The following is a 12,767-nucleotide window of genomic DNA, read 5'->3' as shown; positions in this document are numbered from 1 at the left end:
TGCAGAGCACCAACAGATTCCGCAGCGCTATAAACATAGTTGGTATACAGGATAACATTTATAGGGATCAAATGGGTAGAGGGCCCTGCCGAGAGTTGCACTTTTGTAGTCAGCTCTTATGAAGGCTTGTATTACGCGTAATGCTTGTAAAAGTCGAAGTCAGGAGCAGTTAGTGCGCAAGCTCCACTTGTAATTTAGCCCTAAATGGGCCGTGGTTTAAAAAAAAATCCAGCTTTTTCATATACAAATATAAACCTAGATGAACAACTTCACATACAATATTCTGCAGTTGGAATAAATATGTTTATTAATTAATTTAGCACTAGGAATATATTGACTAAACTATCAATTTAACGCAAACATTTTATATATATGAGAAACATTGCATAAATTATAGGGATTTTATTTGATTCATTAATGATCTGTGTTGCAGATGGAAGACACATTTCCAGAGCTGATGAAATACATCCCCGGGCCACACAAAAAAATCTCAGACGTATCAGAAGAACTGGTTGAGTGTATACAAAAGAGAGTGGAGATCAACCAAGCAACATTAGATCCTACCTGCCCCAGGGATTACATTGATTGTTTCCTTATCAAGATGGAACAGGTAATCAGAGCTAAGCAGTTTGAGAAGCTATATGGAGCCATAAGAGGAGTTATAGGGAGGTTTATATGGAGCCATAAGAGGAGTTATAGGGAGGTTTATATGGAGCCATAAGAGGAGTTATAGGGAGGTTTATATGGAGCCATAAGAGGAGTTATAGGGAGGGTTATATGGAGCCATAAGAGGAGTTATAGGGAGGTTTATATGGAGCCATAAGAGGAGTTATAGGGAGGGTCATATGGAGCCATAAGAGGAGTTATAGGGAGGGTTATATGGAGCCATAAGAGGAGTTATAGGGAGGGTTATATGGAGCCATAAGAGGAGTTATAGGGAGGGTTATATGGGGCAAAAGGAGGAGTTATAGGGAGGGTTATATGGGGCAATAGGATGAGTTATAGGGAGGGTTATATGGGGCAGAAGGAGGAGTTATAAGGAGGGTTATATGGAACAGTAGGAGGAGTTATAGGGAGGGTTATATGGAACAATATGCTGAGTTATATGGGGGGTTATATGGAGCAATAGGAGGAGTTATAGGGAGCAATAGGAGGAGTTATAGGGAGTGTTATATGGAGCCATAAGGGGAGTTATAGGGAGGGTTATATGGAGAAATAAGAGGAGTTATAAGGAGAGTTATATGCATCAGTAGGAGTAGTTATAGGAAAGGGTTATATGGAACAATAGGATGAGTTATTGGGAGGGTTATATGGAGCAATATGATGACTTATAGGGAGGGTTATATGGAGCAATAGGAGGAGTTTTATGGAGGGTTATATGGAGCAATAAGTGAAGTTATAGGGAGGGGTTATATTGAGCAATATGAGGAGTTATAGGGAGGGGTTATATGGAGTAATAGGAGGAGTTAAAGGGGGGGTTATATGGAGCAATATGAGGAGTTATAGGGAGGTTATATAGAGCAGAAGGAGGAGTTATACAGAGGGTTATATGAAGCGATAAGATGAGTTATAGGGGGGGTTATATAGAGCAATATGAGGAGTTATAGGGAGGGTTATATAGAGCAATAGGAGGAGTTATATGGAGGGTTATATGGCGCAATAGGATGAGTTATTGGGAGGGTTATATGGAGCAATAGGAGGAGTTATAGGGAGAGTTATATGGAGTAATAGGAGGAGTTAAATGAAGGGGTTATATGGAGCAATATGAGGAGTTATAGGGAGGGGTTATATTGAGCAATATGAGGAGTTATAGGGAGAGTTATATGGAGTAATAGGAGGAGTTAAATGGAGTTATATGGAGCAATATGAGGAGTTATAGGGAGGTTATATAGAGCAATATGAGGAGTTATAGGGAGAGTTATATGGAGTAATAGGAGGAGTTAAATGAAGGAGTTATATGGAGCAATATGAGGAGTTATAGGGAGGTTATATAGAGCAGAAGGAGGAGTTATACAGAAGGTTATATGAAGCGATAAGATGAGTTATAGGGAGGGGTTATATTGAGCAATATGAGGAGTTATAGGGAGGGTTATATGGCGCAATAAGACGAGTTATAGGGAGGGTTATATGGTGCAATAGGAGGAGTTATATGGAGGGTTAAATGGCGCAATAAGACGAGTTATAGGGAGGGGTTATATTGAGCAATATGAGGAGTTATAGGGAGGGGTTATATGGATCAATATGAAGAGTTATTTGGAGGTTATATGGAGCAATAGGAGGAGGTATTGGGAGGGTAACAGTATGCAATTTGAAGAAAAACTTTTAAATTTATTTCCACTTTCAAATTGTGTGCATTCATATTATAAACCATTTCTGAGGCACCAGCTCCTACTGAGCATGCGTAAGGGTCCACAGTATATATGTATATGAGTCTGTGATTAGATGAACTCTTTAAGAAATATATAGGACACCAGGGAAAGTAAAATTCTATTTCAGGTAAAAACCAATGAGTTCTGTATTACTGCTTGTATATGAATTTGGATATTTTTGTGTTCTGTACAGGAAAAACAAAATCCTTACACAGAGTTCACCACGAGAAATCTTTTGCTATCGATTCACAGTTTACTTCTTGGTGCTACAGATACTGTTGGTACCACACTGAGGCACGCACTCTTAATATTATTGACATATCCTGAGATACAAGGTAGGTCAAAGCTTAAAAGACACGTACAAAGAAACATATATAAATAGAATCATATAACAGGGATATTAAACTTATTGGTTCACATTTATCATACTCCGGAACTTGTCCACCCAACTTTGCAATTGGTTGTGCAGTAGGGATGGGCGAATGTGTAAATTTTCGAATTTCGAATGTAGAACGAATGTTATTACCGAAATTCGAATTCTAAATTCGAATGTCGATAAGAACGAATATTCTTAAAAATTCGAAAATCGAATGTTATTTACAGTTTTCGAATGTCACTTTCGAATTTGAATGTTTATAATTATATCGAATGTCTACATTCGAAATTCTAATTTTTCGAATTCGAATATTGCATAATTCGAATATTACATTTAAAAGCATTAGAAATACTATTACAATCTAAATTCGAATTTTTCGAATTCGAATACACGTATTGCATTATTCGAATATTACATTTAAAGAAAAAGCATTAGAAATACTATTACAATCTAAATTCGAATTTTTCGAATTCGAATACACGTATTGCATAATTCGAATATTACATTTAAAGAAAAAGCAATAGAAATACTATTACAATCTAAATTCGAATTTTTCGAATTCGAATATTGCATAATTCGAATATTACATTTAAAGAAAAAGTTTTAAAGCATTAGAAATATTATTACAATCTAAATTCGAATTTTTCGAATTCGAATACACGTATTGCATAATTCGAATATTACATTTAAAGAAAAAGCATTTGAAATACTATTACAATCTAAATTCGAATTTTTTGAATTCGAATACACGTATTGCATAATTCGAATATTACATTTAAAGAAAAAGCATTAGAAAAACTATTACAATCTAAATTCGAATTTTTCGAATTCGAATATTGCATAATTCGAATATTACATTTAAAAGCATTAGAAATACTATTACAATCTAAATTCGAATTTTTCGAATTCGAATACACGTATTGCATAATTCGAATATTACATTTAAAGAAAAAGCATTAGAAATACTATTACAATCTAAATTCGAATTTTTCGAATTCGAATACACGTATTGCATAATTCGAATATTACATTTAAAGGAAAAGCATTAGAAATACTATTACAATCTAAATTCGAATTTTTCGAATTCGAATATTGCATAATTCGAATATTACATTTAAAGAAAAAGCATTAGAAATACTATTACTATCTAAATTCGAATTTTTTGAATTCGAATATTGCATAATTCGAATATTACATTTAAAGAAAAAGCATTAGAAATACTATTACAATCTAAATTCCAATTTTTCGAATTCGAATATTTTCGAATGTAATCGTAAAATTCGAAACCGAAACATTAGAAATTCGATTCGAACGAACGAATGTGTTAAAATACGTGCCGTTTTTCGAATGTTGCGAAACATTCGCCCATCCCTATTGTGCAGCCACGCCCTCTACTCTCAAGCAACAAATTGCACAAGAGCAGGGCTTGTCAATCATCCCTGCCGATCCTGACCAGGATGATTTAAGTAGTGTTTCAAGTTCACGCAGACTTCAAAGCTGCATCTGCAGCTTCATAAATGTAGCTCATTGTGCAATTCTGTTAAACTAGACTTAGAATATACTCACTTTTGATTCACTTTAAAGGGACATAATGCCCAAATTCTAAATCACTTGAAAGTGAAGCAGCATAACTGTTAAAAGCTGACTAGAAAATAGCACTTCAACATCTCTATGTAAAAAAGGGAGATATCTTACCTCAATATTTCTTCATCTCACAATAGTAAGGGCTCTGTGGACAATTATTATTCAGCTACTGTCAAAGTACAAGCTGCATGTTAAAAAAAAAAAACACAACAGCCAATGCATGTTAAAAAAAAAAAAACACAACAGCCAATCAGCTTCACCAGGACTAATGTCACACTGTGCATTGCTCTGATCTCATGAAAACTTCCTTAAACTGAGGAGGGATATAACATGACTGTGCCTGCACATGCCCGTTGCATGCTCTTTTGCAAGTCCCAGGACTAGCAGCTTGATTGGCTGCTTAAAATCCCTTTACAAGGGGATGTGGTTACTGAGGAAATTTTGAGGTAAAATATCTTCCATTTCTTTCCTAAGATATGGTGAGTCCACAACATCATCAATTATCACTCCTGGCCAGCAGGAGGAGGCAAAGAGCACAAAAGCAAAGCTGTTAAGTATCACTCCCCTTCCCATAAACCCCAGTCATTCTCTTTGCCTTTTGTCAATAGTGGAGGTGAAGTTTGGGTGTCTGAAGAAAATTGGATTTCTTTCGCTTCAAGCAAGATTTTTGGGTCTAGCTGTAGTCCACGTCAATCTCTGCATTAGAGTAGTGGTGACTTTAAAGCAGTTGGGAACTTGTAAGGTGGGCCTTGCTGCATTTTCCTAACATATTTAATGCCCATGGTGTTCTTTCTTTTTTCTACAGGTCTCTGTGAGAAGTGGTGTCCTCTCACACCTTGTAAGCTGTCCTCCTTCCGGACGGCCAGACTGCAGGTAAGTGGCTTTGTCTTCTGGGTATTGGAGACTGTATACTTAATAAGGTGAGCTGCAGCTTTATTTGTGATATATATATATATATATATATATATATATATATCTTTTATAAGGATATTTTCAGGCAGGGAGTAGGAACTGCTATTGTGACATTAGAGACTTGTTTTTTTTTTACTTTTTTACTGGGATATAAAGTAATGTAAAGGATGTTTGTATTTTTATTAGTTTTCAGATATGTAACGATTAAGTGCATATTTTCCCCGGAGCTCTAACAGCAGCTAGCAGGTAATGCTGCGTTGCGCTCAGTGTACACAGTAAGAGGGTGTTATTACTATGCCACTAAGTTTCTCAGAGTAGTGAAATGTGTTTCAGACACGGGGAAACGCAAGAGGCTTGTTTATGCTAGAGGAAGACGTTCACAGTTAGGAATGTGAATCTTTCTTGCGATGTGAGGCTTATTGGGCGGTCTAATCTGCCATTGGTCTATGAGTGCTTACTTTCACTTTAGAGGCGGGTTGGAAGCGTGCACTTTTCTTAATGGCGCAGCTTCTTCCAACCCGGTCATGTGTTCTCCCTCCTCTGCTACAGAGCGGCGTCTGCTGCATCCGTGGGAGGACTTGTGTATCGCAGCAAGTTCCTTGCTGTTTAGAATGGTCGCTGCTGGTCGTTGTTTTTTCTTATGTCCTATCAGCAGTCTGTGAAAAGCGGACTTTGTCTAGTTCTCTTGTTTCCTCCACTTTTTCATTGCTAATAATATTACGAGACTGTTTTTTGGAGAAACAACAGTCTAAGTGTGTACATGTTTGCATGAAGCATTACTTGTTTGAACTAATGTAAATTGTAACCGGAGTACTGTTCTTAAAGTGACAGTACATAGTAATTTTGTGTTTTCTATTATAAGCCAGTGTTCTCTGTGGTACAGTGGATAAGTAGCTGTGTTGTGCAATATTGTTGTTCTATTGTCACCGGTTTGAAACCTATGATAGATATTAAGGCGCAAATTGATTTGTTTTTAATTCTGTGCTGCATGCTCAGCTTATATTTTTGATAGATTATCTCTGAGCCCTATGGCTCTCAGGATGAAGCTGTCCTGGCAATGCCACAGCTTTTTCCTTGCATATCCCAAGCCTTAGTGGCGTCACATGCAGTGCCCTGCGGTTCTTCAGTCTCCTGGAGGAGTATATTTGCCTATAGATTTTGCTGCACAGCTATCCTCTGTGGTATCTGTGGCATTATCTGATTTTTCCTATGTTGAAGGGTAAATGCAAGAGGAAATTTAGAGATTCACATAGTGAGGTTTCTGTATCGCTTTCTGCTTCTCACATTGTCCTACCTCATAAGTCTGATGAGGAGGATATGTCGGTAGCCTGTGAGGGTGATATCTCAGATTCGGACAGTATAATTCCTTCAACTGATGCTGAAGTAGTAACCTTCAGATTTAAGCTTGAACACCTTTGTGTATTGTTAAAGGAGGTTTTGGCTACTTTGGAGCGACTTCGATACGCCTGTCGTTGTCAACCCTAAGGAATCTAGTAACCTTTATAATTACTAGGATTTCTCTGTGGAAGTTTTTCCTGTTCCAGACCGTGCTAGGAGATTTTTTCACAGAAATGGGAGAAGTTGGGGATTCTTTTTTCCCCGTCCACTGTCCTTAACCCTTTCAGTGCTAATGACGGCTCTGAGCCATTGCAGAGTTTCCCACTCAGGTGCTAACGATGACTCAGAGCCGTCGCTAGCACTCTCCCACCTTGAGAGAGATCTGGGGGTTGGGCCTGTATAGTGACAGGCATCGCTGGGGCTTCTGCGCGGGGACGTCACATGCAATGATGTGATGACGTCACTGCGCAACTTTATTTAAAATTAACTATGGTAAGTATAGGAAAAGGGGTCATGCTGCTTAGAAGCCTGTATCTCAGGCATCTAAGCAGCTACAGACCCCCAAGGTAATCCAACAGTGTAAGTCTTGGGGATCTGAAAAAAGAAAAAAAAAAGTTAAAAAAGAAAAAATAAAAAAAACCTTTAAACAGCTTAGCACCCAGGTGGGAAAGTGCTTAGCACTCAAAGGGTTAAAGTGATCTCTATTAAATATCATGGCACACGGTGCCTACAGTAGAAGGGGCCATTTCTACTCTGGCTAAGAGAGCTACGATCCCTATAGAGGGTAGCTGTTCTTTTAAGGATCAATGGACTAAGCTGGAGGCTTATATGGAAGTTTGTTTTGCCACTGTGTCAAGTGCGGCATCCCTTTGGTGCGACGCCTTGTCTGATTCCATTTTGGTAGAGACTCCTTTGGATGAGATCCAGAATGGAATTAAGGCTTGTAAATTAGCCAATTCTTTTAATCCTGCTGCTACCATGCAAGTCATTAAGCTGGGAGCCAAGATATCTGGCTTCACTGTGCTAGCCCACAGGGCGTTGTGACTATATTCTTGGTCAGTGGATTTTCCTCTGATTCCAAGCTTCTGACGTTCCTTACAAGGGTAAGACCTTGTTTGATCCTGGTCTGGCAGAAACATTTCTGATACTACGGGTGAAAAAGGGTCTTTTCTACCACAAGACAAGAAGAATAGACCTGGAGGACGTCAGAGAAAAAAAAAAACACAGCTGTGTCTAAATCAGAATGAAGGGTTTGCCCCCCGATCCGGGACTGGACCAGTGGGGGGCTGAATTTCTCAGTTTTCTTCAAGCATGGATGCGAAATGTCCCAGTTAGGCTGTGGACATAGTATCTCAGGGTTCTAAATAGAATTCTAGATCCACCTCTCATGTTTATCTGAGATCAGATAAAAGAGAGGCAATTTTGAATTGCATTTGGTAACTTTCCACCCTCGGAGTGATGATGTTCAAACCTGTTTGTGGTTCCCATAAGAGAGGGAACTTTTTGTCCTATTCTAGACTTAAGTGTCTCAACAAGCTTTCTCAGGGTACCGTCCTTCAAAATGGAAATCATTTGTTCCATTCTTCCTTTGGTCTGGAGGGTCAGTTCATGCCAACCATAGACCTGAGGGATGCGTATCTTCAAGTTCCTGAGATTTCCCTTCTGGTCAGACACTTCGGCCTTGCCATGGTTCCCAGAATTTTCTAACTCTTGGCAGTGATCAGGTTTTGGGGAATAGCAGTGGCGCCTTTGCTGGACGACTTATTGGTTCAGGCGCCACCTCTTTAATAAGCAAGCTCTCATACAGTTCTTGTTGTCTTTTTTTATACCTACAAGTGGATAGTGTATCTGGAAATTAGCTCCCTTTTTTCAGCTACAGGAGTAGTTTGCTTAGGGACTATAATAGTTTCCCTATCTATGCAAATATTTCTGTCAGATGGCAGAAAATCAAAGATCCTTTCTTTCTGCAATCTACTGTTCAGCCATCAGTGCAGGTTCACATGTTCAGACAATGGAATGGAGGCATTTTGGATCTGTCTCAGTGGATAGATCTAGACCAGTCGACAAGAGTCTCTCTTTTGTGGTGTGTTTTTTCAGAAGCATCTGTCTTGGGGCACATGCTTCCGGAGTCCTTTCTGGGCGATTGTGACCACGGATGACAGTCTGCTAAGCTGGGGAGCAGTCTAGGACTCGTTGAAGGTGCAGGGTCTATGGACTCTGGAGGAGTCTGCTCTCCACTTAATTATCTTGGCGTTGAGAGCGATTTTCAAAGATCTGATGGCTTGGCCTCAGTTGTCCTTAGCCAATTTATCGGGTTCCTGTTGGACAATATTACCTCTGTGGCTTACATTAACCACCAGGGAGGAACTCTAATTGTTCAGTGGGCGGAAGTTTACTATTGTTGTCTATCTGCCTTCCACATTTCAGGGGTGGACAACTGGGAAGCAAATTTTCTAAGCAGACAGACATTTTATCCCGGGGAGTGGGTTCTCCATCCGGAGGTATTCTCCAGGTTAACTCTCAGATGAGGGGTGCCGGAATTGGATCTGATGGCATCTTGGTAGAATGCCAAACTTCCAAGGTTTGGTTTAAGGTCAATAGATCCGCAGGTCGCCCTGATAGATGCTCTGGCGGTTCCTTGGGATTTCACTCTAGTATACCTGTTTCTTCCGTTTGCTCTCTTTCCACGAGTCATTGCTCATATTTAACAGGATTTAACAGGAGATAGCATCAGTAATTATTTTTTTTTAAATATTTTTTTATTGAGGTTTTGCATGTCAAACATAGAAGATAACACGTCTCTTATAAAAAAGAGAAAAAAAAATACAAACAAAACTGAACAAAATACTTTGACAATTATAAAAAGCATTAATGATAGGCTAATTAAACCTTGATTTTTCAATAAAATAGCATATATGACTGACCAGATGGGAACACAAGTTTAGGCCCACTGGACCAGAATTGTAGAAAAAAAAGAAATAGCTACTGGTCAGGTACACAGCTCTTTAGGAGCTTCCAAAAGCAAAGGAATATATATATAGTAGGGGGGGGGGATATTCAGCGGGTAAGCACCGCTCTAAATATGGGGGGGGGGTGGAGGGCGGAGCCATTCAGAAGGTCCTCTTCTTTGGCAAAGATAAATAGATAGTATGACTCTGCTACTATGTGGGATCTAGTTGGGATCTGGGCTTGGGGCCTATAGCTGAAATGAGTATAACTTCGAAGATTCATATCTAGTATTTAAATAGTGTCAACTAAATTATTTTAAATGTCAGAAATCTCAGAACAAATCTGATAGCTTGTAGGAGGTATAGTGCTAAAAGGCTATATGTGTAACAGAACACTTCAGGGAAACACAAACAGATCAGAGCTATCTTCTCTGAGGATGATATAAACAGTACTTCTCTAAAGAAGAATATTAGGCAATATAGATAACATTACTATACATACTAACATATAACATAGTTGTACCATCTGTAGTAGGATCTAGCAGATATAAGTATACAATTTTAACTCTGTGTGGAAATACTTCTCGATACTCAACGTAAATAATGGTATAAAAGAGTTAAGGGTCCATCAAGTATGGTCCCACTTAGGACCATGTCTAGGAAATAAGGTATATACCCATAATTAACGTAAGATATATAACCATAATTAAAGTGGATTATAAGATGAGGCATCTCTGTATTTCCATGAGACTCCTATATAAAAAGTAAACCCCACTTGCAAAATATGTCATGACAGAAAATAGTCTGGAGCACAGTTATGCATAAGCTAGAAATATATGAGGAGTATTCAATAAAAGAACAAATAACCTCTAACATAAAATAATATTGAAAGATTAAAAATATAAATACCTTATAGGTTACACTTAGCATTCTAATTATAGTAGTCAGGAAACAATAACTACAGATGTCTCCAAGTTGTATTCTGCAGAAAATTTCCCTGTAAAAGAATAATAAGGACATAGAAGCATGGAGCGGCTAGGAGGTATCATACTCTGTGAAATATAAATCTTAAGCTTGTATGGTAAAAAGAGTAAGAACACCTGGTTTCTACCTCTATATTAAAGCTATTAAGGTTTGAAGTTAAATTAGGTAAATTATATGAATTATAAGGGAACTTGGACAGTATATAGTCTGACAATAAAATTATCTGTTGTTATCTTGGAAGGTCTAGGATAACAACTTAGTAAGTGAAAATAGTGAGAGGTCAATAATGGGTTTACTACGTACAAATATAGAAAGAAAAAAGGGCTCCATGCCAGGGTTCCACTGCACTAAGGCAGTCTGAGAGAGATATGCAAAAAGCTGGATTTAGTATTCTATTGGGGTGAACTCTCATAAAACAGTTTAAGCTAAAATACTACACACTCATGTACGAGCTGAGTAGCAACCTAACACTCCACAGGTTAAGTAAGTGTATGGGAAAGATATATTGTTAGAGACCTTTACACAGTTCTATAGGGAGCATAGTAGACTGTATGGTGGCACAGGATATATAGGCACTTAGGGCAGGAATAATTTTGCATCCTTAACACCTGGAAGAAAATCTACTAGTCTCCTTGACATGAGAAGTTGAGGTTGATATGTAAATAAAACCCCTTCTGCAAACCACTAGAGAAGATTAATTAAATTCAGATATGACAACTAGGCACACTATATACAAGTTTAAAATAATTGCAGATCAGAGTAAAGTAATTAACTAGATAAGGTGTTATGCTCATATAAAGAGAAAGTAATAACACTATAGGGGGCTCTCATGGGAGTAGCAGGGGAAAAAAAGCCAGTGAGTGGCTACGCTAAAATGTTTATTTGGCTTTCTGTTTAGTATATAGATAGTGGCAGCAAGGCTATTCTTCAGATACCAGAGATCCCAAAACTATTCTGGTAGCACACAGGGGGTATAGTGCGATGAGACTAAATGCATAATATTCAACAACTATCTCCTATAAAGGGGTAATTAGCTAACAGAATGTAGCATAGATGGGTAAGGAGCATAAATGTCGCAGTTTATGTAATAGGCAGGGGTGTTATAGTCAGAAGATAAAGGGTGTTCTCCTATGTAGGATGATAATAAGGTGCCAATTTTTAAAATAAAGCTCAAGAGCATACAAAAATAATAGATTAATGATGTTAGACACAGTGCAATATAAACATTTTGCTAAAGAGCATAAATAAAAATGTAACATTGCAATAGCTTATGTAACGCACATCAAGGGGAGAATATGTGTGTGGAATTATATATCTCATATCTCAAAACTGTCCCAGCAATAGAACCCTGCCAAGGACAAGTTTAACAGTATATATCACAGCATAACTAGAGAAATATAAGCTGCAAGGTTTTTCCACCCTTGAGAGATAATATAATGGTTCATATGTTCACTAGGAAGTGTCCAGAGAAGTTCATCTCACATCCACCATTGAGGCTGGTCAAAAAACAGAAAAAGATAACATCCAATTAAGCCCTTTGATCCGCCCTGTCGTATTAGAGATCTCAACCGATGCCTTCTCTTGTACAGAGATTCATAAGAACAGGGTAGTCAGATGTGTACAAATACCTTTGTTGCCGGGAATCCTGGCGCTGGGCAAAAATCATAGAAGCCAAAGAAGCACCTCTGAAGACATAAATCGTACTCCATGCTAAGAGAGGCATGACATCCACCTTGATGTTAAACAATAGGGCCTCGGATGGGAGGATTGATATTCTCGCTGTAGGGCAAAAGGCAGCAATATCTATGCCAGAGGGCCATAACAATAAATAAAAGTCAGACCGCCAAACGCAAGCTTGTGTTAGCAACAGTAGATTAGGCTGCAGGTCACCATCAGAGTAAGCAAAGACCTCTTCGCTGTTAAGATCCGAAAGGGAGTGAGGCATCTCTGATTTTGTTAGGAACGGCTTGAGAATCAATGGCTGCCACAACTCCTCCCTCTGTGAAAGCTGTTCCGATGTCTCAGCCGCACTCATCGTGGCTGTTGTATGATCCACTATCAGCAGGCCACATTGGTCTTGCGATGGATGGTCTAGATCACCATTGCCAATGTGACACGGTGGTAAGTGGCCTCGTGCTATCAAGGGGTCTTCTACTGAAAGTTCTAGCGATATGTCTCCGGATTCCTTACTAGCAAGTTCGCTTTGAGACTTTCCACACATTGCGGACCGTAGAGTATCGGTAACATCGATAAAGC

At 38.6% G+C, this 12,767-nt stretch overlaps 1 protein-coding gene across 1 annotated transcript in view; it reads left to right on the top strand.

Moving 5' to 3' along the window:
* LOC128636034 (cytochrome P450 2F2) overlaps positions 1-12,767 on the top strand; it is a 58,701-nt gene that overhangs the window by 33,614 nt on the left and 12,320 nt on the right. The window contains exons 6-7 of the mRNA XM_053689108.1: positions 434-610; positions 2,563-2,704. Coding sequence (XP_053545083.1) covers positions 434-610; positions 2,563-2,704 — 319 coding nt within the window. The remainder of the gene's footprint in view (positions 1-433; positions 611-2,562; positions 2,705-12,767) is intronic.

This window comes from Bombina bombina, chromosome 7 (assembly GCF_027579735.1).
Source record: "Bombina bombina isolate aBomBom1 chromosome 7, aBomBom1.pri, whole genome shotgun sequence".
Lineage (NCBI taxonomy): Eukaryota > Metazoa > Chordata > Amphibia > Anura > Bombinatoridae > Bombina > Bombina bombina.
This window is presented reverse-complemented; position numbering and strand designations above follow the sequence as displayed.